General features: G+C 41.8%; 2 protein-coding genes across 5 annotated transcripts in view; one reads left to right on the top strand and one right to left on the bottom strand.

Moving 5' to 3' along the window:
• GANC (glucosidase alpha, neutral C) overlaps positions 1 to 11496 on the bottom strand; it is a 66731-nt gene extending 55235 nt beyond the window's left edge. For both annotated transcript variants that reach the window (XM_075530900.1, XM_075530901.1), the window contains exons 1-3: positions 11042 to 11496; positions 6810 to 6872; positions 4847 to 4955 (exon numbers count right to left, since the gene is read on the bottom strand). In XM_075530900.1, the coding sequence (XP_075387015.1) occupies positions 4847 to 4955; positions 6810 to 6872; positions 11042 to 11070 (201 nt within the window). In that variant the 5' untranslated portion in view covers positions 11071 to 11496. The remainder of the gene's footprint in view (positions 1 to 4846; positions 4956 to 6809; positions 6873 to 11041) is intronic.
• Positions 11497 to 11951: 455 nt separating this feature from the next.
• TMEM87A (transmembrane protein 87A) overlaps positions 11952 to 26126 on the top strand; it is a 43322-nt gene continuing 29147 nt past the window's right edge. Inside the window, exons 1-7 of one of the 3 annotated variants that reach the window (XR_012779755.1) lie at positions 11952 to 12149; positions 13358 to 13418; positions 19924 to 20009; positions 23199 to 23312; positions 24013 to 24066; positions 24161 to 24205; positions 25384 to 25501. Coding sequence is in view for 2 of the 3 variants with exons in the window: in XM_075532187.1 (XP_075388302.1) it covers positions 11991 to 12149; positions 13358 to 13418; positions 19924 to 20009; positions 23199 to 23312; positions 24013 to 24066; positions 24161 to 24205; positions 25384 to 25501 (637 nt within the window). In the remaining variant the exon portion in view is untranslated. The remainder of the gene's footprint in view (positions 12150 to 13357; positions 13419 to 19923; positions 20010 to 23198; positions 23313 to 24012; positions 24067 to 24160; positions 24206 to 25383; positions 25502 to 26126) is intronic. The other 2 variants (XM_075532187.1, XM_075532188.1) reach the window with 2 other exon arrangements.

Genomic DNA, 26126 nt, shown 5'->3' with positions numbered 1-26126 from the left:
TTCAGCTTCTCAGGTAACTTGCTGAGCAAGCAGATGGAATATGGTGAAAGGATATTGCCCTTTTAACGCATGAACTATCCCTTTGTTCTGTTTGATGCCTCTTCATCTATGTACAGGTTCTGCATGAGCACAAAGTGTTCTGGAATTCCCATTCTTCACCATGTTATGAACTTCATAGTTAGGGCATCTTTGCATAGTCAATAAACAGAAGTAAACAACTGTCTAATATTCTTTGCTTTCAGCCAAGAGCCATCTGACATGAGCAATGGTAGCTTTCCTTCTACACTGTAAGAAATGGCATGGGGGCCCTCCTCCGCCTCCTGAGGCCAACTGCCACAAGGCAAATGTCTGACTTGCCTCTTTTCTCCCACAGAGCAGCTGGTAGTTTCAAACTGCTGACCTTGTAGTTAGCAGCCCAATATGTAATCCACTATGCCACCTGGTCTCCCCACTTAAATGGCAGTTGGTGTGAAAACGGTAAAACATGGGCTTTCTACTTGCATCAGAGTTACAGTCTGAGAAATTCACAAGGGCAGTTAGACCTTTATCCTGTAGGGTCACTATTGTCACTGACTGAATGGCAGTGAGTTTGATTCTTTTGGGGGGAGGTGTTTAAGAGGGAAATTCTGATGCCATCATCTCTCTGATGAATTGACTTTCCTTTTCCTCTGGCATCTGTCTCACCACTATACTGAAGAGTTAACCTAAAGGCCTAGAGGAGTGAGCTACCAGCTCTCAGCTGATGAGCAAGACCTCCCAGAACTCAGAGAATGCTCAAAAAGTTCATTAAACATTTACAGGGGCCTGATAGCCCCTTCCACAGTTATAACCAGTTGGTTTACTGTTACCACCAATTATGACCGGAGTATGTAGGTAAACTACTGGGCATTCACTCGTTCTCCAAGGGTAATTAGCCTGCCCAGGTATATTCCTGACTGTTTAATAATTCTCATATTAGCTGTCTGTTCTGGCAAAACCAGTACTCGCTAAAATGTGGCAATTGTGCAACATTTGCTCATTTGGCAGCTGCTCTGGTTCCACCCGGTCCTGCAGGATTTCTGGGAGTTGGAATCAATTTGGTGAGAGTGAAGGGCTGACGCTGAAGGTCTATTCCATGAATCGTTGCCAGAAATGTTTTTACCCAAACTCAGAAGCTGTCATAAAGTCCCTTGCTCTGATGTTGCAAGACTAGCTCTTCTTTGTTCGTCAATCTAGGTCAATTCATTGAAATTACAAAACTGTAAATGTGGAAAAACAGGTCTAAAAAGGCTCTAAACAATTTTCCTTTTGGAGTTTCTTCTGAAAGTTTCTTTGTGAAACTTCTACCTCATTCGTTTGTCACCAGGGATAAGTACAACATACTGTGACTCTGTGGAAGAAAGCTCGGACCTCTGGGGCCACTCCCAGCTTTTCTTTAAAGTTTAGGTCAATATCAAGTTGAATGACATTTGGTTCTATTTCCTGGTTGCTTATTAAAGGGCAGACTCAGCAGAGAAGACAAGGAGGAAGGGCTTCAAAAAATTTCAACAACTCTTGCTAAGTCCAGAGTTAACACTTCATGGATTTCACTGGTATGAGGCAGGCAGGCACTTAAGGGTGCTGAGTTTAGCAGTATCTGTCTCTTCAGTGAAATTTGAGAACTGCAGCTGTGAGCTGAACATGACCTCTTAGGCTTTGGACTCTTTCCAGACCTGAATTAAAATGCTATTATTTTTTAATACGTGGCTGTATACAGATCGTGTAAAGCTCTGACCACACGCATACAATACTCTAATGTGAAATCTCCCTTGAAACATGTATCTCATCCAGAACTGACTTATAACGAGGGCTCCTTGATTATGTAGTGAATTGGATACAAGATCCAGACAGCTTTACAGATCGATGTCTGGTGTTGCACTGTCCTCACCAGGCTGACAATGCTGGTCTGAAAGGGGTCATGAAGGGTTAAATCCCTATAGTCATTTCGAATGCCTGAGATTAGAGAGCTATAGGCTCTGATATTTCCATTCCCCGAACATGGGACTCTGTTCCGGGGAGGGAGGCTGGTCTTCACAGTTCTGAGTCTTGGGAGGTATGTTGTTGATATCCTGGGTGGTCTGTCCTTGTTTGCTGGACTCAGCTCTCTTCTGAGTTGAAAACCCTTTGCTGAGGAATCCTGTAGGTCCTCTTGGACTGGGACTTCTGATACTTTGCAGGTACCCAGGTCTGCTGGGCTCTAGTTTGGACATCTGACCTGCATAGCATTATCCTTTGCATTGGTAGGATCCAATGAAAGGTGTGCGCAGAGAAACTGGTTGCTCTTTTTTTTTTTTTTTTGAGAAACTCTTCTGTCGTAGCACAAATGATCATGTGATTATCAGGGTCCACCGCTAACTGCACTGGTATCAAGCTGCACTGAGAAGTTTCAATTTGGTTCACCATCAGCATTCAAGGTACTGGTACCTCACTTACTTCTTTGGCATATGTTCTCATGACAACAGATTGTCTGTGTCCTTAATATACTGTATCTCTATGAAGATAGAAAGGGGTATTCATATTCTTGCTCTAAAGTTAGGTCATACCTTTCTGGGGTAAGGAACAATGGACTGGGTAAAAAAAGATGAGACAAGAAGGTTCCTGATATCTGGTGGCAGTCTGTGTTAGTCTGGGTAGACTAGAGAAGCAAATCCATAGGAACTAATATGTGTATAAGAGAGAGTTTTATATAAAGGGTAATTGTACCTTAACAAAGCATCCCAACCCAGTCCAGATGTCCGATACCAGCCCATATGTCTGATATCAATCTATAAGGTCCTCTTCAGACTCACAAAGCACATGCAATGACGCCTAATGCAGGACGATCACAGGCCAGTGGGTTGGAAGTCTTCTGAGTCCACTGGCATTGTAAGCATCTCAGCACTGGCAGGGGTTTCTACGTGGCTTCTCTGGCTCCAGAGGTCTGGTTGCATCAGGGTAGGTCCATGTGGCTTCTCCAGTTCCCGGGACGTAGTGCCACGTGTCTTGTCAGTAGAGCATCTCCAAGGGAGTGAGTAGAGTGAGAGATAGTGTCTCTGGCTTCCAAGAAGGAATAAAGGAGTTCCCAGAATTCTTAGGGGAAGGCCGTGCCCCCACAGAAGTCTCATTTGCTATGACCCAATTGACAGAGTAGCCCCCACGCCTGCACTCTTAGTCCTCTTAAGTCCCAAACTGACACCATATTATGTAACCACCACACAGCCCTAATGACTTTTGGAAGGCCTTTGGTGGTCTTGCTGCCTTTTCTGGAACATTTGCTTTGGTGACCCTCAGGCAACCCTCAGTAGAGGGGTTGACCCTCAGAAAAGGGGCCTAGCTGGATATCAGGCTGTAGTCAATATTGCTCCCATAACTATGTACTTAGGTTATCAAAAGTCGGGGTTAGGGAATGGGGATACATAACACAGAATGATTGATATAATTTTAGACATTTTTTTTGCAAGAAAGCTACAGTGGAGGATACCTATCTATCAAATAGTTAAAATGTCTAAAACTTCGTAAAGAAGGGTACCTTCCGTATATTGAAATGGCTCCCTATGTGTGGCAATGAAGTTGGTACATCTTGCTATAGACCTACAAATAGAATAGAGAACCAGTGATGTGGAACTCTTGTTTTTGTGTGTGAGGGCTAAGAGCTTTTGTTCCATTCCCTCAGTAGAGAGGTACAGGGCAAAATCAATGGCAGAAGTAATCACAAGGAGATCTCTCACAGCTTGGCAGTGAAAGTGGGGATTTCTTTTCATGCGCTTCCCAGAAGTGAGATTTAGTAGAGTGGGTGGCAGTGCTATCTATCCAAGCTGTCAGAAGGCCCAGATGGCATGGATTTAACTATCTTTCAGCTGTCTGAATGACCAGTGGGGTCAGATTGGTTGGCCAGGCCTTAAGAGTGGGGATGCTTTTAGAAGCTGCGGGAGGATTCAGATGTAGGGTCAAGTGGGCACATCAAGTACTTATGCACAGCCCCATTTCTTGTCCAGCCAACAGCCCTTCATCTCCGATTGGCCCACTGGTATGGCACAAATGATAAAGTGCGATGACTTGACTGATGAGAAACAGTACGCAATCTTGTCATTATGTGTTAGAGTGCCCTGCAATGGCACCTAGTGGCTTAGTGTGTTAAGTGTTGGGATGCTAACCGCAAGGCCAGCAGGGAAAAATCACCAGCTTCTCTGTGGGAGAAAGATGAGGCTTTCTACTCTCCTAAGATTTACTGCCGCGGAAACCCACAGGGGCGGTTTTACTCTGTCCTACAGGGCCACTGTGAGTCAGAATCGACTTGACGGCAGCGAATTTCTTTTTGTAGAGTATAGAGAACTTGTTTCTGGTAAAGAAGCTCAGAGGATGAAACATTTGTGACAATGAACTGCAGAGTATCTTGTTTGTCTCCCTCATGTTTGCTCTCTATCCTGTACATTAACAGTATACGAAAGAGCACAGGTGTCCGTCTGATGGCATCTGACAAATGTAGGAGAATATTCTGGCTATTAGCTGCATGACTTGGGCAAAAGACTTCATAGATTTGATTGTCCTCATATGAAAACTGCAGTTATTACAATGCAGATCATGAGTATATTGTGAACGCCAATGAAAAGGAAACAACACTTGCATAACATCTAGGAAAAATGATCTCTTCTACAGGCAATCTACATGTTGACGCCCATATGACTGTTATATCACAGTGCATCTAAAAGGTATGATGTTTGCTTCCTAACAATGCTTATTTCTGAGTATACATAGTTTCAGTTCATCTTCACCATGGCGGGAATTTACTTCACTCAGCCCAAAGTAAAACTGGAACCATGAGTTATCTATAGAAGATGTCCCATCTCACCTTAGTTGCTTCGTGGATGATTCGGAAGTTGGTGCTGTCTTCGCCTGTGGTGACTGAGTCTAGTAATGCCCGATAGGCGGACTTCCTGGAGAGCTGTTGCTTTTGACGCCTACAGATAAGGAGGGACCATCAGCACCCAAAAAACCATATTGCCACGGGGACACCGGATTAAAATGGACTGTGAGGACGAACTGGGCAAAGACATTGTTTTTGTTGTTCTCAGCTGCTGTGAAGTTGCCCTCAACTCAGGGAGACGCTGTGCACAGCAGTGTTGGACCACTGTGATTCCTAAGGCTTTCATTGGTTGATATTTTTAGGGGACGTGTATTACCAGGCCTTTCATTCTCGTCTGTCTTTGCCTAGAAATGCTAGACTACCACCGTAATTTGGCAAACTCCACTGATAGACAAGATGTGCGTAGGTTTGAGGTACAGTGGCTGTGAATTAAACCCTGGTCTCCTACATGGAAGGTAAGAATTCTACCACGGAACCACCTGTCCCTCCTCCAGATGTTATGCGCTCACTATCATCGAGTTGTTTCTGACGTGCAGCAACCTTCCAAGACTGTAAATCCTTACGGGAACAGAAGGCCTTATCTTCCTCCTATGGAGCAGTTGCTGGTTTCAAATTGCTCACCTTGTGATTAGCAGTCAAATGTGTAACCAACTACACTACCAGGACTTCTTTCAGATATTACTGGTATTTGAGTAACGTATTCATAGGAGTACTTTTATTTTTAGAGTGCTAATAACATTAATACTATCAAAGAAGTACTAATTAAACAATTTAGCACTACACTGCTCAGGTATGACATCTATTTTATTGAGAAGGTGGGGTCAGTTTCATAGATGATGTTTATGTGCTTGTTAACATCTTTTCTTTTTCTAGGAAATGAACACTAATAGACAATAATATATTCAAGTGGAAATCTAATATAACGTAGTCATTTAACAAGGTGACCAGGCAAGCATCCACTATAGAATTCCCAACATGTGAGATATTAAAACATGATTTTATTATTCTGGAGCAGAGTGAATAAATTAGAAACTTATATTGTATAACATAACCAAATTTTGATTATTTTGACTTCCATATCACAATTACTTATTTTTTCTTTTAAATAAAGATTTAAAGAAATACTGATTATGGGGCTCCAGAGAACCTAGAAATCATTCTCAGCCGTGATAGGGGTACAAAATAAGACAATCCATATAGCGGAAAACCTGCTAATGTTTCAGAGAATTTCAGATGCCTGACTCTTTGATTCAGTCCTCCTGCCCCTAGAAATCCAGCCTATAGATATACCTGCACATATAGGAAATGATATTGTGTACATCTTCGTTATAGCAATGCAAAAACTGAAAACCACCCAACGGTTTAGCCGTAGGGGCTGAGTATATCACAGCACACCTACCTAATGGAATACTATACAACTGTAAAAAGGGAGATGATCTTCTTGTACTCTTATGTTGTGACCATCAAGACAAATTATATAGAAGAAAATGATACCCACAATGGCGGATGTAAAAAACTACTTAATGTAAAAAAGTGGGAGATATAAGAATATTTATACACACTATAAGAATAAATAAGAAATAAATAAATCTGGTTACTTACAGAGATTTGATAGGGAGTGGGATGGAATGGATAGAATGGAACGAGAGTGGAAATAACTTTTTACTGTACAGTATCTTTTCACATGCTTTGATTTTTCAACCATGTTAATTTTTTATTCAAAAAAAAAAAGAAAATTCAAAACTTTTTGGCTTTGAAATACCTGTTTTTTTAAAAAAATAGAAATATATAAAGTTAAAATAGAAATCCCACTTCTGATGAATGCCTTAATCTTAAATTTCATAATTTACCCTTTCCAGAGAAAGCCTATTAGTTCTCAAAAATTTAATAAGCATCAATTTTTAAATACTGCCAGAAATGTTTTGATCTGGGTAAAATATTTTCTTACCTGTAAAAAGCAATCTTACTGCAGTCTTTGAAAATATTTTTATCCACAGCTTCATCTTCAACACTAAATAAAAAAAGATATTTTGAGACACTATCATTTTGGTACTTTTTAAAAACAAAAATTACACGAACTTGGAAAATGTTTTATGGTATAAAATTGTGAGCGTCCATAAGATTAACACCATAGCATGTCTCTTGCATCCTTCTGTAAATCATCCGAGGTAAACAACAAAATATCATATTCTGAGATTGTTCTGAAAGCAATGGAAAAGGAATACTGCCTATAACTCATTAATTGGGGGCAAAAAATTACAATCTGTAAGGTGTCATGCTGACGAATGCTACAAGCCGGTTTAAAATTGAAAACAAAGAGTTTGTTATGGCAAACGGCTGGGAAAGTTTTGGCAAACTGCTCGAAGGAGCCAGAACTACCCCAACCCCGAAAGCAAACCCAATGCCATCAAGCCGATTCAAATCACAGCAACCCTGTAAGGCCGAAGAGAACGACGACCACACGTTTTACAAGGCTGTACTTCTTTATGCACGCAGACTGCCACATCTTCCTCTCCAAGAGAAGCGGAATTTTTGCTTAGCAGCCAAGTACTTAAAACCACTGCAGCACAGAGGAAGCGCCTTAATCCACAAGGGGAGCTGAAGTCAATTTACCAAGTGGGTGGCAGATGGATCATAAACCTTATGGGGACTGGGTCCACTGGGGCTTAGGTGGAACACGATTATGAAGAATTGTGAAAAGTATGGTAAAGGAGGCAGAAATAAAACATTTTTTGAAGAAGAGTGAAGGGGTATTTTCTGAGAATCGGCTGACCACCAACTAAATGCTTTCTGGCACATCAGCCTGGTTTCTCGGGTTAGTGAAACTGAAGCTAGAAGTGACCTAGGGAAAAATAATGGAATTAGATGTGCAGTATGCTGGCGGACTTACCCAATTCAATGATATACAAATACAGACTTTGCCAAAATGACTAGTGAAAATGTGAAGAATTCTTAAGCCTCAAGACGAGGAAAGGGGGAGGGAGAAAAGCTACAAACATGTCTCTTAACATTTGTTTATTCTAACTCAAGTACATCTCTTAGGCTTAACCACAGTCTTTTCTTTTTTCAATTTTGGTTTTTTTTTAAACGTTTTTTTAGGGATTCATACAACTCTTATCACAATCCATACACAGATCAATTGTGTAAAGCACATCTGTACATTCATTACCCTCATTTTCAAAGCATTTGCTCTCCACTTAAGCCCTTGGCATCAAGTCCTCTTTTTTTCCTCTCCCTCCCCGCTTCCCCTCCCTCATGAGCCCTTGATAATTTATAAATTATTATTTTGTCATATCTTTCCCTGTCCGACATCTCGCTTCACTCCCCTTTTCTGTTGTCTATCCCCCAGGGAAGAGGTCACATGTAGATCCTTGTAATCGGTTCCCTCTTTCCAACCCACTCTCCCTCTACCTTCCTAGTATTGCCACTCACGCCCTGGTCCTGAAGGTATCATCTGCCCTGGATTCCCTGCGCCTCCAACTCCTATCTGCACCAGTGTACATCCTCTGCTCTATCCAGACTTGCAAGGTAGAATTTGGATCATGGTAGTTGGGGGGGAGGAAGCATTTAGGAACTGGAGGAAAGCTGTATTCTTCATTGGTGCTACATCGCACCCTGACTGACTCATCTCCTCTCCTAGAACCCTCTGCAAGGGGATCTCCAGTGGCCGACAAATGGGCCTTGGGCCCCCAATCTGCACTTCCCCCTTCATTTACTATGGTAAGATATTTTTTTCTGATGATGATGCCTTATACCTGAATCCCTTTGCACCTCGTGATCGCACAGGCTGGTATGCTTCTTCCATGTGGGCTTTCTTGCTTCTGAGCTAGATGGCCGCTTGTTTACCTTCAAGCCTTTAAGACCCCAGCTTTCTTCACCACATTTGCTTATTCACCTGCTTTGTCTTCAGCGGTGTGTTGGGAGGGTGAGCATCACAGAATGCCAATTTAATAGAAGAAAGCATTCTTGCATGTAGAGGCCCAATGTCTTTCTGCCATCTTAATACTAAACCTATAAATATAGGCACACAGGTCTAGTTCCCCATCCTCATATATATATTTGCATATGTACATGTCTTTGTCCAGACCTCTAGAAATGCCCTTTGTCTCCCAGCTCTTTCCTCTATTTCCCTTGACTTTCTTCCTGTCCCACTATCTTGCTCCGTCCCCACCTGGGGTTCAGCAATTCCTCTTCGTTACATTACCCTTGATCATGCCAGTCTTTTCTTTTTAGCCACTGTGAGGAAAGTAAGGAAAATCGTATTTTTCTGTGGAATTGCTCAAAAAAAGATGGTGACTTTTTTAACAGAGATGATATGGTGCACTGAACAACAGCATAGTAAGAAAAGAGAGTCATTTGAAACAAAGGGAGATTTGGCCTATACCTTAGCCAGAAGTTTCAGTCATATCCAGAGCCCTCCTTTTGAAAGTTCGTTCTCAAAGGAAAGAATAATGATTACAAGGTTTGGCTTCAATAGTGGAATGAAATTTTAGAGTAGCAAATCACCACCACCCACTGCAACATCAAACATTGCCCCACCCCCAGTTATTTATTTTAAAAGATATTTTTTAGAATATTCTTACTGAATTCTGGGCTCTGAGGGAGATATAATGAGTTATGTCTAAAAAGAAAAAACTTGGCCAATGATCACAATAACCTAAACAAGATCCCCCTGGTGAGTTGCTTGAGGTGCCTCCATTCCTAGCGACCCACGACCTTCTAGGGCAGAGGAGAAGCGCTCCACAGGGCTCCCGAGGCTGTCATCTTGATTGAAACAGGCAGCCTCACCTTGCTCCTGCAGAGCAGCTGGTAATTTCAATCCGACAACCTTTCGGTTAGCAGCTTGGTGTTTAACCCACGGTGCTACGAGGACTCCTTTTTTTTAAAAAATGTTTTATTAGGGGCTCAAACAACTCTTATCACAATCCATACATACATTAATTGTGTAAAGCACATCTGTACATTCATTGCTCTCATCATTCTCAAAGCATTTGTTCTCCACTTAAGCCCTTTGCATCAGTTCCTCTTTTCCCCCCCTCCCTCCCCGCTCCCCACTCCCTCATGAGCCCTTGATAATTTGCTACGAGGGCTCCTTTAACCATCACAACAGAACCTGACAAATGCTATTGAGAGGTATGTGCAAGTTGCTAAAACAATAGGAACAAATATTGGTGGGAAATCATTTGCCTTTTAAAATGATGCCAACAATATAGGAGACAGGTTTCTGAAAACCCAATTTCTAGAAGAGCGGTTTCTGGATTAGATGTGAGAAAGATGTATGTATACTGCAACTTGAGTTTATGTATTTACACGATCCTTCATCTCACTTAGCATCTATATACTCAACTTAAAGGGGAACATTAAATTGGCTTTCATATAGAGTTGGCTGAAGCCAGCGGAACCCAGCATGCCTATGACTATGTCATAAGCAGTTTTGATTGAACCCAAATTTCAAAATACAGTAACAAAACATAACACTTGGCTACATGAGAACATCGTCTGTCCTAGGAATAATCAAGACTTTCATTGGACTTGGCCACTGTTGTTTTTAATCAACTGTACAAGTTAAAGAAATGTGAGCTTGTGTTTTTAGATTTGAAGAAAAGTCCAACAAGCTTGAAATCAATGTGTTTTGAGTTCTGATCACAATACTCCTACCACTCCAGGGTGGGTTACTTGGTGGACTGTTAAGAAGGTTCGTGGTTCAAACCTGTAAGTTCCCCAGGAGAAAGAGACTGCTTCTGTAATGTTTACTGTAGTCTCAGAAACCTATGCTGCATAGATTCTCAACAATTTAGAATACTGACCTCTTTTCAGGAAAAAAAAATTACTCAGCGCTCCCCGGTAAACCTAAACTTTGGCACCATAGACTAGACTCCAGGATAAGGAGTAGGTATCTGCTTTCCAGCGCCTCGCAAGTGGAGGGATCACCACTCGACTAGATGGCAGTGAGTTTGGTTTTATGGTTTATGAGTCGGAATGACTTGATGGGTAACCCTCATAAGAGTCTACTCACTCTCTGGGGGAACTTCAGAACAAAAGATAAAAGAGTACGTGCGCACACACAAACATGCAGAGAAATAGAATCAATACAAAGACAATAATGCTTCTGGGAACTACTCCCCCGCCTTTCATGGGCTCTGAAGCCAGTTCCTATAGGAGCAAGGGGCCTGTCTGTACCTGATTTCCTTTTTCTCTTCTGCGTCCATGGCGGCTCCTCACTAGCTCCGGAACTGGCTCTCTGTTCTCTGGCCAAAGGATTCGCTTTTAGGCGTCTAAATGATAACCAATACTTCACATCGGCGGTTTCTGGGAATGGAACCTCCCTCCGGATCCTCAGGCAGCAAGTCTTGCCTCTTAGACGCCTGAGGTACAAACTGGAGTTTTTACAGGGCAAGGTCTTAGTGGTTTTGTGCTTTCGTGACGTAGTTTCAGAACCCAAACTGTCAATTCCGGTGCGAGAAGCGTGTGCACAAGGAGCCCTAGCGGAAAAACCGAGAGTGTGAGAACCAGGGCTCAGGGCGAAGCAGGTTCATGTCCTGGGCGGCAACCCCAAAGATGAAGCGAAGCGAATACACCCCTCCCCGTTTTTAATTTTGAGTAGGGGAGTGCCGACTGGGTGGAGGCTGATGTTCTCGGGCTACCCTGTGCCACCCCACCTTTCCATGCCGCAAGGGGCCTTTCGAATTCATTTGAAAAAACCGCACAAGGGCAGGAACCGATTCTACTCCACCCCTGCCCATGTTCAGCCTGGGCGGAAATACTTCCAAAAGTGAGTTCCAGATTCTAGGGATGAGGCGAGCGGAAGTTAAAAAAACACACACACACACAACAAAACCCCAAATTAAACGCTGCACCAGGTGCTTGCCCGGCCCCCAAGGGCTGTGATGGATAAGACCAAAGCGAGGCCAGCACGGCTTGGCCCCCTGACCGACGAGCCAAGGTGACCACCAAATTACAGCGACGCGACGGAGTCCGACAGGAGCGGTGACGACGATCCGTGGGAGGAGCCCCGAAGTCACAAAACAAACAAGCCTCGCGAGGCTTGGAGAGCCCGGATGGTCCCGCCCCCAACGCGGAGCCGGAAGAGGGAGGGGCAGACCGGAAGAAGGTGAAATGCTTTCGGTAGATGGTGCTTGTGAAGATGGCGGCGGCTGCGTGGCTGCAGGTGGTGCCTGTCATTTTTCTTCTCCTGGGGGCTCCTCCATCCCCACGGTCATTTTTTGGGGTGGGACCGGCACCCGTGGCTTTTGCCGAACGATCCAAGTGGCACGTTCCGATGCCGTCGGTGAGTGTTCACTTCAGTAGGGAGCGAGCCCGGAGGAGCAAGGGGTGGGGCTACGGTGGCCCAAGGAGTCCATGAAGGCTTTGCAAACGTCCGCTTTCCGAAGCGATGGATTGCCGGAGCGTCTCTGTCGCTGGCCAGCGGAGACCTGCCTCCGTGGAGCGGACGGCAACGCGTGTCTCGGAATAGAATAACTAGGATGTCAGGGCCACTTCAGTAGTGTAGGAGTGATGGGCCAATTTCTTATCGGGAAAGTGACTGCCTGACTTTGGACACGTAAACTTGATGGGTTGTGAGAGCGTGGTTTCTCTATTAGCTGGTTTCCCAGAATCCGGTGTGTTTGGGTTGGCTAAGAGACACCTTCGGTTTGTTTCTGGTACCAAGTTGTTTGAGTTCGTTGACACTTTGAAATCGTTATCCTGGGCTTGCCTATGTAATTTGGGTACCCATTACATGCATTTCACACAGGAATGGGTAAAACGGAAGAAAGAGCATTCTAAAACTTAGTGTAGTAAGGCAAAGTCATTCTTTTGGGCAATTTACTAGCCAGGTTAATTCTGTCTCTGCCCTCCTTTTAGCACTTTATTCAAATAAAAGGTATAGTGAGCCCCGTGAGCAGCCCCAAAGTGATGCAGGCAGGAGATGCCGAAAAGCTTGAGTCCTATAGTGTATGTTAGCCGTTTGTTTCACTGTGCTCTGGGTACAGATGGAGGCATTCTGATCGTATTTGGACGTTTATATAGCAAACTTTTTTTTTGCTCACTGTGTGAGTGTCATTAAGTTGTCCAGATTCGATTTTACCTGTTAGTAATATAGTTAAGTCATTTTAGATTTGAAAATATGACTGGTTATCTTAGAATGTCATTTGAAAAATGAGTGTTCATTCTAGGCAATGATTAGTGACCAAAGGGAATGAACTGGTTAAGCCTCCGACCCCACCCCCCCAACCCTAAATATATATAAGCTAAATTGGGATTTCTAGCAGCTTCAATTCTTGACTCCTTACCTGTGGGGAAAAATAATTTCTTTGCACCAAGGGCCAAGTCCTGCAGATTGGCTATGATTGACTTAGACTAAAAGGAGAGATATTGATGTCTTTTGTTCATGACAACACATTTGAATGTTTAAATTTTAGATTTTAATATCAGCTATTTCTGCCTTGAGAATTAATGGTGTGATGCTAATTGTCTTTCTCTTCTCTCTCTTCGCAGGGGAAGAACTATTTCAGTTTTGGAAAGATCCTCTTCGGCAACACCACTATCTTGCTGAAATGTGAGCTTTTGAATTTCACAAAGTTTCTATCGATCTTCTGAAATCATCTTTAAACTTTTAAATCACTTGTTTCCTACCTTGAGTGGATTGCTGTCAACATTTTTTTTAATTTTAAGAATTTACATTAAAAGCAATTGTGAGACATATGTAACGAAACATTCCAATATATTTTTAAAAAATTTCCCCCAATATTTTTATGTGACATTGACTATATTCACAGTATTGTTCAACAGTCTCCACTGTCCATTTTCAGATATTTTCATCACTCCCCTCCTACCCTGTCAAAACCAAAATCAGACTCACTAATTGGTTGTAACGCGTAGAGATCTTATAAGGCAAGCGTAGAATTACCCCGCAGGGTTTCCAAAGCTGTCTTTTTGGAAGCAGACTACCACTTTCTCCCACAGAGTGGCTGGTGGGTTCAAAGTGCCATCCTGTATGTTCACAGCCAAGCGCCTTAGCTGTGTGCCACCAGAGCTCCTTTACCAGTATCAAGTAACTGAAGCAAATTAAATTTGGCCTTTGTGCATTTCCCTATTCTGCATATTTTATTTTCAACCACACCCACTGCCCATTGAGTCAATTCCTAACAGCACTGCTTCTTAGGGTTTTCAAGACTCAGTCTTAACAGAAGCAGACAGCCGCCTCTTTCTCCCTCGGAGCAGCTTTGCACCTCAGACCTCGAAGGGTTATCAGCCTTGCACCACAAAGTCACATTTGGATAATCTTATCCTTTTAATTCTCTAAGTAGTCATTAGATACCTACTGTGTGCCGGGAGTGATTGAGAAGGTCCGCCTCTCATTCAATTTACCAGGTGCATAGAGTTCTTATGCATTGGAAGCGCCTCATTGGCACCTGATAACAGTTATGATGGTTAGCAGTCAAGTGCATACACCTGTGTGCCTCCGGAGCTCCTTCAACAACTGTGATGCTGATTATGTTTTAGTATTTCTAGAAGTGTTTTTTTTAATGCATTAAAAGCCCTCTGTATTCTGTATTTTCACACACACACACACACACACACACACACACACACACACACTTTGGTGGGTTTTTTTTTAACAAGCCATACAGCCCTTAGCGTGATAGTTTTCCTATGTGCTGTATGCTCACTGTGTGCATGCATTATTCTTGCATGGGTGCGGGATATGCTAAGAAGCATGGCTCTAAGACAAATGTTTACCTGACATTAGATAATCAACTGTACACAATACAACTTGAACTTAAAGACAGACCTAGAAAAGGAACTTGCTTTTAATCCAGGGACAATCTGTACTACATTCTATTTATTCATTCACCTGTTAATAGATTGTTTCATTTGGTTATTGTGAACGATGCTGCAAGGAACATTAGTAAACAAATATCTGTTTGCATTTCTGCTTTTTCATGTATATATATATGTATATATAAAACTAGGCATTGAATTTCTGGGCCATAAAGTAATTCTATGATTAACTTTCTGAGGTAACTACTAAATTATTTTCATAGTGACTGCACCATTTTTTAATCTCAGTGGCAGTGGATGAAGGTTGTAATTTCTTCACATCCTCTTCAACTCTTAGTTTCCTTTTATCTGATAATAGCTATCCAGCTGGGGGTAAATTTGTATCCCCTTGTAATTTTGATCTGCATTTCCCTAGTGATGTGCAGTGCACTGGTTACATGTTGGGCTGCTAACCTGAAAGGTCTGCAGTTAGAAACCACTAGCTGCCCTGCGGGAGAAAGATGGGTTTTCTCCCCCCTCAGAGAGTGACAGCCTTGGCAACCCACAGGGACAGTTTACTCTGTCCTATAGGGTCAGTAGGAGTCATCAGGGACTGGGTGGCAAAGAGTTTGTTTTTTGAATGATTAAAGATGTTGATCACTTTTTCAGGCACTTTTTGACCTTTGGCCTTCCCTGCCTCCATTATATTTTGCCAATTTCCCTTTTATTGTGTCTCACCTTCCTCTTCATCCAGTAACACTTGTCTAACCTCTAGCCTTTGACTTCCCCTCCCTCTCCCACTCTGGGGACCATCAAAGAATCTTTCTTTTAGTGGGGAAACCTTTTCTTGGCTTTTTATAATAGTGACCCCATGCAGTATTTGTCCATTTGTGATTGACTAATTGTACTCAACACAGTGTCCTCCAGGTTCATCCATGTTATGAGGTGCTTTGCAGATTTGTCATTAGGGTTGCATAGGATTGTTGCATTGTATATGTACCAGCGTTTATTTATTCTTCCCCTGTTGGGCATATAGGTTATTTACACCGTTTGGCTCTCGTGAATAGCGCTGTGATGAACGTGTGTCTATTTGTGTCACCGCTCTTCTCTAACAGTGGAGGGATTGCTGCTGCGTCATACAGTATTTCTGTTCCCAACATCTGGAGCATGTGCTGTAGTGCTTCCCACCATGGTGGCTCCACTCTACAGTCCTGCCAGCGGAGTGTGAGGAAACCCAACAGATGTGTGTGTGTGTGTGTGTGTGTGTGTGTGTTGGCTTTATATCCTGCAACCTCGCCGAATTAGCTTGTCAACTCTAGTAGCTTTCTTTCTTTTAAAAAATCATTTTATTGGGGCTCTTACAGCTCTTAAAACAATCCATACATCAATTGTATCAAGCATCTTTGTACATCGGTTGTCATCATCATTTTCTAAACATTTATTTCTTTTTGAGCCCTTGGTATCAACTCCTCTCTTTTTTCCTCCCTTCCCCCCACCCCCGCCAGCCAGCAGCTTTCTTATAGATTCTTTGAGATTTTACATAGGTAGAATATGCTATTTGTGAATAAGCAACCCTGTGGAGCAGCCCCTGTGGGTTTCTGAGACTGTAACTTGTTATGAGAGTAGAAAGCGATGTCTTTCTCCTGCAGAGCGGCTGGTGGTTTTAAATTGCTGACCTTACCAATGGGTAACCACTCTCCACCAGAACTGTGTATTCCTTCTTGATTTAGATACCATTTATATCTTTTTCTTGCCTAATTGCTCTAAGACTTGATGAATATAATATTAAATAGCACTGGTGGGAGCAAGCATCCTTGTATTCTTCTTGATCTTAAGGGCCAGTCTCTCAGTCTTTCTCCACTGAGTATGATGATGATATTGTTAGGTGCCAAGAGTTGGTTCTGATTCATAATGACCTTGTGGGCCAGAGTAGAACTGCCCTTCCCAGAAGGATTTCCTAGCTGTACTCTTTACAGGAACGGATCATCAGGTCTAATCTCCCAGGCAGCTGCTGTATGGCTTCAGCCTCAACCATTTGAATACGTCACCGTTGTGCCACCAGGACTCCGCAGTGTGACGTTAGCTGTGGGTTGTTCATAAATGTCCTTTATCCTATTGAGGACTTTCCCTTATCTTCTCAGTTTGTTGAGTTTGTTTGTTTTTTTTTTAATCATAAGAGGGTTTTACTGAATTTCTTTTTGCCATCAATATAAGTTTAAGTTCTGGAATTTAATAGCCTAGCACAGTCTAGGAGCCCGGGTGGCACAGTAGGTTAGGCATTGGGCAGTCAGCAGTTCAAAACCACAAGCTGCTCTGTGGGTGAAAGATGAAGGTCTCCATTCCCATCAAGAGTTACCGTCTCAGAAATCCACAGGGGCAGTTTTGGTTTTCTTCTGTCCTCCAGGGTCTCTGTGAATTGGAATTGACTGGAGGGCAGCGAGGATTCACAATCTAGGTACATTTTCATCCCTGTAATAGACCTAAAGTCCTTTCACTGTATGGTCTCTGGCACTGTTTCCCAAAGTGGTCCTTTCAATGAATGGTCTGTGGAATACTTGTGTGGACTTTATTTACTTCCCTTGCTTTTCTGGCATTCACTGTATATGGTTGGACACTAAGTCACATTTCAGTTGAATTATGTTTAAATGTGTAAGTTGTTCATAGTCATAGAGATATAACATCAGTTTACTTTTGTCTGCTTGCCAGATGTTTGCTAAATACACAAACTATGTTTGTCAAGCCATTGGCTCTGAATGAATATATCCAGTTGGGCTTGTAGTTAAAAAAAAAAAGAGAACTTTACACCAGGTGGATCTTTTGAAGAGGAAGCCCAGAGCTCTTATCAGGAAATAGGGATTATGTGGAACAAAAGCATTCTGTCTAGTGGGAAAATCAGTGTATTTGAATCTAAATTACCCCATTGTGTATTGAAGGAAAACTTCCCTTTAGTTGGTATAAAAATCCAAATCATCCCTACTTCTTCTGTGCACACCTCTCCATAAAAGGGCAAAATTGGAAGTCATATTTGGATAATCTTAACCTTTTAATTCTCTAAGTAGTCATTAGATACCTACTGTGTGCCAGGAGTGATTGAGAAGGTCCGCCTCTCATTCAATTTAACAGGCTAGTGAGATTGAAGGAGGCAGTTGGAATGGCTACGAAGACTATCCTCCTAAGACCAAACTCACTGCCATCAAGTCTAATGCAATTTATAGCTTCCCTACAGAACTAACTGCCTTCTGGGGTTTCCAAGGCTTTAAATCTTTGTGGGAGCAGATAAATGTGTCTTTGTCTTTCTTCCATGGGGAAAGATGAGGAGGACTTCAACTGACCTTGTGGTTCAGCGGTTCCGTGTGTAGCCGACTGCCATCAGGGCGCTGTGGAAATGCAATCTGACTAATGACTTAAATTTGTTTTAAATCCAGTCAACCGACACACTGGCCTTTACTGCCAAAGTGGTTACGTGTTGGGCTGCTACCTCCCAGGGCAGTAGTTTGAAGCCACCAGTTGCTCCCCAGGAGAAAGTTGGGGCTTTCTACTCCCATAAAGAGTTACAGACTCGGAAACTCACTGGGCAGTTCTACCATCCTATAGGCATCGACTCCATAGCAGTGAGTTTGGTTTTGGGCTGATTGGGTGTGGATAGCTTTTAGGTGTAAGGTTTTTTTAACTAGCCTGGTAGATAAGTAAACCTGCTTGTTGGTCTGTCTTCTTACAGTGTTTTGATGGGTATTGCTCCAAATGATACAAGTTGCATATTTTAAAATGTCAAAATTTCATTGTTTGGGGAGGATTTGAGGGTTCGTTGTTGGGTTGCTAACCACAAGGTCAGTGATTCAAGCCAGCTGCTCCAAGAGGACATACAACCTCGAGCGATCGCTCTGTGGAGGCGTGCAGGGAGTTGGAATCGACTTGATGGCAATGGATTTGCTTTAGCAGTTTTCATAACGTTGTCCCTTAAATACACAAATAGCCCCGTGTTAAACCTGTGTCTGTTCGGGGTATACTCCTGTTCAGCTTGCTTTCCTATCCAAGCATGTGCTCGGGCACATGCATGGGCAGATCACACTATTTGCCTGTTGTCTGCCTTTACCTCGTGCAGACTTCCCAATGTCTTCTCGTAGGCCGAGCCATTTTCACGGTCTCTAACAGAATTAGTAGTAATACTTTTGTGGCCAAGTTTGCTTGCAGAACTACTTAGGAGCTATTTTCTCAGGGGTTTTAAATGTATTGGCTCTGTAGATGTGCTTCTGATACCTCATATCAGATTGCAATATGTATTTATCATGTCTGTTGATTCTGTTCGACTTGTGAGGTTTATGTGTGTTTGAAGAGAGTCTTGTAAATATCTACTGGCTATTTACTAATTTTAGAAAACAATTTTAGTGAAGGTGGACGCATGTGCTTCGGCATGCCTCTGGTTAAGGTGGCGCCTTTCTGCCACAGTGAGGTAAGGTGGGCAGTCTCCAGTGTGGTTTCCCTTTAGTAAGTGGAGGCTGAGGCGGAAGGCAACGTTCATTTACCCAGGTGGTATTAGATAGTCCGAGTCAGGCGTTCAACTAAAGCTTTGTGCACTAGAATCGTGTGGTCTAACTTATTTTAAGGCGCTCCAGGAGGCTTTCATGATTTTCAGAGGTGTGTTGGGACGCTCCTTAAGGTGGACTTTGAAAGACCAAAATACCCTTTTGTCTTTGCTGTTCCTGTACCTACGTCTCCCCCCGGGGCTGTTTTCTGTGCGTTATTCTTCCTGCCCAATCTTGGTGTCTTGAAGGTCCAAGCCATGACTTTTGCTCCCAATAGAAGCACTTTTTCCATCACTATTTGAGAACCCTGAGTATTGCCTTGTTACTCCTTGCCTCGGACCTTTTAGAAAGGCTGCTAATGATGTATCCACCACGTACGCCTCTTCGGGTAGCCCAGTGCTGGGTGCCTGTTGCGCTCCTGATGCTCTACTCAATAAATGTCTCCGAATGTTGTTGAGAGGTGGACTTTCACCTAGGACTGCTTGATTCCAGATTTTTTTCTAATAGAGATTCAGAAATTGAGGTTTTACGGTGTCAAAAATAGATCAGCTAGGCTTAAACATGGCTTAACTGATAACTCTTTTTTATGAACAATAAAACTACTTTCATCTGAAGAATATCCAGTTTCTTTGAAAGCGTATTACTTTACTTCCTATGTTGGGGGAAGGAATAATTGTATTTTGAGTATCTCCCTTGGGGCAGGAAAGAAATGGGCTATATGAAACCGGTGCTTTGTTTGTGAACCATCTTTATGTAGAAACGCTTCTTGTGTTGCAGTTGATGGAGAGCCGTGTGATCTCTCTCTGAACGTCACCTGGTATCTGAAAAGCGCTGACTGCTACAATGAGATCTTCACCTTTAAGGTAACCACCGCACAGTCACAGACTCCCCTCATCTCTTCGTTTTATAGGGAAAGGTGTCAGGTATGGCTCTGGGGGAGCAAAGCTAGAATTTGAATTCGTTTCTCCTAATTTGCAGACTTCCTATTATCAGCCGTTCTGAATTTTTTTTTATATCAAAACGTTAAAGAGTCTTAAAAATGATTGCAGTCTCCAAGGAGTGTTTGTTTATGCGAGTTACTGAATTAGAAAATCAAACTGAGAAAATGTAGCAGGTTTAAAAAGGCATACTGTATCTAGATATTAAAATAATTTTGCTTGCCTCACCAAGGATGAAGTTAAACCAATGATTTTTTTTTTTAACTGCAAGTTTGTGGCTCTGAAGAACACAGTGACTGCAGCTTGCTGTCCTAGACTTGGGTCTTGATCCCAGGCAGCAGTTTTACCTACCTTTGCTTTTGCACCATCGGTGCAAGGGAAGAGCCATCTTTTATAATGAATTTTGACCTCTCAGCTCTTGAGTATCTCAGCGATCTGCAAGTGTTCACAAACCACCCTTAGAGAATTGCTGCACTCAATAGATCCCTTCAAAATGGAATGCTCAGGCTTTTTCTGTTGTTTCCCGCTCCCCTGTTTTTTCTTTTTTTAATACGGATTCTACTTTGATTACTGAGATTTCTTTCCAAAGAGAATTTGATCTTTAAGTTTTTGCGTAGGGGCCATTGAATTCATGTTAATGGAGTGGAATCATTTGGAGAGGGCTAACACGGGGAGTAGCACATGAAGAGTAGCATCAGTGGCACTGAATTGCACATGTAGAGGCTGTTGAATTGGTGAATGTTTTGTTGCATATATTTTTGCCAGAATTGGAAGAAAAAAATTTACAAGAATAACAATGAGTGTGGGACGAAGAAAATGCTCTAAAATTGTGGTAAAGGTGGTACAACTGTTCTTGATATACTTGAACCATTGAATTGATGAAGTGCCAATAAAACTTTACAAAAAGAACAGAAATACCATCAGCTATTTCTATTTTTAAAGCCTAAGTATTTTGAATCTCTGCCTAGTATTAAGATTTTTCATTATCTTTTTGAGATGCCATAGACTGCATTTTGCTTTTGTTACATAACATTAAGTAGATTGATAGGAAGGAAATAACATCCCCAGAATATGGTTTGAACAGTTTTTCCTCTTTTTCTGTTGATGACTAGCTCAGCCATCAGTTTGTCAGACAGTGGTTGTTGCTGGGAGGCTGGAAGCTGTGGCGCCAGCGTTTTAGAATACCAGTAGGGCCAACCAAGGGGAGCAGGTTTCAGAGGAGCCTCCAGACTGACAGACTAGAAAGAAAGGCCTAGTGATCTACTTGGAAAAGCACTGGCCAGTAGAACCTTTATGAGTAACAGCAGAACACTTTCTGATAGGCGCCAGGCATTCGCTATCCAGGGTCAGAGCTACCTCTTCCAAATAGAGCTGACCGTAATCACACGGAGGGAGGGAAGCTTCCGAGACTCATTTGCTGATGTGGCGTAAATCAAAATGAAGAGAGGCAGCTGAAAACATTCTCCATCCATTAGAACATGAAATGTACCAAGTCTGAGTTGCGGACAGTTAGGAGTTTGCAAAAATGAAATGAAACATTGGATGTTCGCTATCCTCGCATTAGTGAGTCGAAATGGGCTGGGGTTAGCCATTCCGTCTCAGACAAGCATATGGTGCACTGTGCCAGGGATGACAAATTGAAGAGGAAGGGCATCATACTGTTGTTAAAAAGCACATTTCAAGATCTATCCTGGAATACAACATTGTCGCTGATAGGATAAATATTTATGCAACTATACGGAAGACCAGTTGAGATGTCTGTACCAACAAATTTGGAACCAGTTACCTGGCCGTCGACCAAAAGAGATCCACACACATGCCTATTCCAAAGAAAGGTGATCTGGGAAGAAAAGAAACCTAAAGGAGCAGTTCTCTTCTGTTCTCTGAGGTCACAATGACTCGACGGCAGTGAATTCTGTTTTTCAGGTGGTGCATGAATAAATATTTTTACTTTAATGTGTTAAAAAAAAAAAAAAAGAAAGGTGATCTATCTAATGCAGATATTATTAAACAATACCATTAATAACATGTGCAAGTACAGTTATGGTGAAGGTAATAAAGAAATGGTTGCTGCAGTACATTGACAGAATTTCCAGACATTCAAGCTGAATTCAGAAGATGGATATCATGGCTGATACATCAGTTGGATCTTGGCTGAAAGCTGAGAATACCAGAAAGGTGTTTACCTCTGTTTTATTGACAATGCAAAGGCATTTAATTGTCTGGATCATAACAAATGATGGATAACATTGTGACGAATGGAAATTTCAGAATACAAGTAGGCTCATGGGTCACCTGTACATAGAACAAGAGATGGTCACTGGAATAGGATAAAGGGATAGGATGCTGCATTGTTTAAATCAGGAAAGGTGTGCATCATGGTCGTCACCTTTCACCATCCCTATTCATCCTGGGTACGGGACGAAAGGTCTGGGAAGGTGGACTCGGGAAAAGAAGATGGCATCCAGATCGGAGGACGACTAACTGCCGGAGATGAGCAGATGACACAGCGTCACTTGCTGAGAGCAAAGAGGACTTGAAGCACTTACTGGTAAAGGTCAAAGACTATAACCTTCGGTATGGATTATGTCTCCCCATAAAATAAAAATCCATACAACCGACCCAATAAGCAGCATCATGATAAGAGGAGAAAAGAGGAAAGTTGTCAAAAAGATTTCATTTTATTTGGATCTACAATCAGTGCCTATGGAAACAGCAGTCAGGAATTCAAAAGGTGTATTTCACTGGGTAAATGTAGTACAAAAGATCTCTTTTACAATGTTATAAAAACAGATGTTACTTTGAGGCTTATGACAAGCCTGCCCCAAGCCATAATCTTTCCATTTGCCTCATGCACGTTGAGTTGCTTTTGGCTGGCGGCGGACCCTGTGTGTGCAGAGTACACTACTCTGTAGGGTTTTCAAGGCCATGGCCTTTCGGGAAACCGTTCTCCAGGCCTGACTGGGCAGGGTTGAACCTCCTCTGGGTTTGAACTGCTTACCTTTTGGCTAGTTGGCCATCATATAACAGTGTCCTCCTCTCAGGGTGATCTATTTATCGTTTGTGACTTTTTTTTTGCTTGTGAATGGTAAATACTTTTAATTTATTTTTCAGTCAGAAGATACAGACAGATATTTGGAAACGCTTAAGGAAAAAAGTGGCTTGTCTGGGAAATACCAAACATCGTCAAAAGTGTTCCAGAACTGCAGTGAACTCTTTAAACCACAGGTATTATTGGGAAGAGGTTAGAGGGAAGCAGAGGAGTGAAAAACGTAATGCCCATGTTTTTTGCCATCTGCCTCTCACCCCTACCCTCCAAATTCCCATGAACAGAAATTAGAAGCATGTTCTGATAGGTGTGTACCCATCCACTTAGAGATTGATTAATCTTATAGAAAAAAAAGACGTGTTTTCTTTTTTGTATAAAGAGCTCAGTCTGCTGATACTTGGTCAGAAAGCTCTCTCACAGGCCTAGAATATGATGTGGAAGGAACAATCGACCCGTTATGCTATTAGGACTCTTAAGTTTGACTCTTGTGTCTTCTTTCAGAGCTTAATAGCCTTAAACCGTAAGAAGAAACTCTTTCCCAAGCATATGTCTCCTATCTAGGGTTCTTCTTTTCTCTCACTAAAGAGTTACAGCCCGGGAAACCCACAGAGACAGTTCTCTTCTGTCCCAAAGGGTCGCCATAATGGTAGTGAGTTTGGTTTTTTGTTGTTGTTGTTTTAAATGCCTAGTATGTCTATAAGGAACCCTGGTGCTGTAGTACTTATTTGTAGGGCTGCAGTCCACATGGTTGCCAGTTCGAAACCACTAGCACAGACTTTTAGAAGCCCCCTGTATATTTAGCAAAACTCTTGCCATTTTCAATATTTTTCATATACATAGTTCTGTGACATTAACTTTAATTTTACATTTGTTTTGTAGAGCTTTTCTGGAGATTTTGTACATCGACTACCTCTTTTAGGAGAAAAACAGGAGGTAATTGTTTTCTTTTTTACATGTTTATGAGAGTAAAGTAAAATTCCACATTAATTTTCTTTTTTTTTTTTTTTTTTAAACCCAACATTTTAAGGCTAAGGAGAATGGAACAAATCTTACCTCTACTGGAGATAAAACTGTAAGTACATTTAAGAATTTAGAACATTGAGAAAATCATTCACAAATACACAAACAAAATATTTCAAAAGAAACTTCAAAATGGAAGCTGTACACCCAAGCGTTAATGATTGCTATGAATAATTATGTCAGCAATACTTATTTTCTTCATTGTGTTTCTTTATTTTCCATATTTTCTACAATAAGTTTGTTTTGTTTTTAAACTCCTTCCCCCTATCCCCCTAATAACTTTCTTGTGGAATCTTTGTTTTTATATCTTTGGCTTCCCTGCAGTTTGAATGTCTAATAGTATTAGTAGATTGGTGTGAGTCTACAGAATACATGCCTGTTAACCGAAATAGAATCATAGACACACTGTTTTATGTTGTTCTTTTTACTTGATGATGTATTTTTTCCAAATTGGCACACAGAGCACTAGTCACTTTTATGTTGATATGTAACTTCACTTAAAAAATTTTTTTTAGTTTTAATTTTTTAGGTAATTTCACTTTACCATGATTTTTATCATATCCCAATTGATAGACATTTGCACTGCTTCTGGTTTTTCACTGTAAGTAATGTCATATTCATGTCTAGCCACATGAAACACTTACAATGTTTTCTTTGGATGGAATTCCTAGGTCCAACTGTGTGAACAGTTTTAGAACGTGTTTTTCCTATAGTTTGTCAAGTTGCTGTGCAGACACGTTACAGCAGTTTCTGGCCCCTGCAAAGTAGGAGTGACCTTCCCTTTTTCCTCACCAGCAAAAGGTGATATTGTGTAAAGCAGATCGAGATGGAATTTTGTACAGAAATGTGAAACCCTGTCAGCAGGAATTCTGGCCATTGAGAAAAGGGAATAAAGTTTCAGAATTGGTGTTTATAATTCCTTGACAGTCTTAGTTTCTTCAAGACATATGTAAAATATAACCCAGGATCCTAGCATGATTTGGTTAACCCTACATTCCACTTAGTGATTTTAGTTAAATTTTCGTCTTCATAAAAATGAACACATGAAATGTGGTATCCTTTCAGAAATTTAAAATTATTTTATTGTCTGCATTTAAAGATCTTTTTGTTGTGCACAGTGAGTAAAAGTGAAAGACTACCATGTTTCTGGACAGATTTCTAGAGCACAATTATCATATTAATCTGTGGTCTAAATTCCTAAGACTTGAAAGTTGTCTTTTTCCACTCTAGATAATGCATGAGCCTTTGAAAACGTGGCAAGATGCACCGTACATTTTTATTGTACATATTGGTTTTTCATCTTCAAAGGACTCCTTGAAGGAGAATTCTCTAAGTAATCTTTTTACCAGTAAGTTCAATTTGTCTGTTCTTTTCAAACCTTTGTGCTGAATTATCTGCTGTATCGTTTCTAATGAGTAGTGTAAAATGCTTTAACAAAGAGGATGATTTAGTCTGAGTGCGTGTTGCAAGGTGGAGAAAGTGAGTTAGAGAAATTAAAGTGATTTTCTGCATCCAGATATGCACCAGCATAGTTGTAGGCACTTGACATGTATCCTTGTCACTGCTCCTAATTCCGCTGTTGGCAGGGAGGGAAGGACGGGTAGCAGAGGAGGAATTTTCAAAGAAAGCATTCTTTACAGACCCTCACAATCCACTCTCCAAGGCTGCAGATGAACTTAAGGCAGAGTAGCATAGAGGGACAAAACTAGATCACGTGAACTCGACATACCTGTGGTGCAGTGACTTAGCTGGAGGACATGGCCTTCTGACACCACAAGGGAATTGGATGGGACTAAGCAATGAAAATATTACCGGTAATAATTTAATAATCACATACACTGCCATCGAGTCGATTCTGACTCCTAGTGACACTGGGCAGAACCCTTTGGAACCTCATAGGAGCAGAAAGTTTTAGTCTTTCCTTTAGAACAACTGGTGGGCTCAAATTGCTGACCTTGGGGTTAGCAGCCCCA

Source organism: Tenrec ecaudatus, chromosome 14 (genome assembly GCF_050624435.1).
Source record: "Tenrec ecaudatus isolate mTenEca1 chromosome 14, mTenEca1.hap1, whole genome shotgun sequence".
Lineage (NCBI taxonomy): Eukaryota > Metazoa > Chordata > Mammalia > Afrosoricida > Tenrecidae > Tenrec > Tenrec ecaudatus.
The sequence above is the reverse complement of the archived record's forward strand: the minus strand, read 5'-3'. Positions and strand labels throughout refer to the sequence as shown.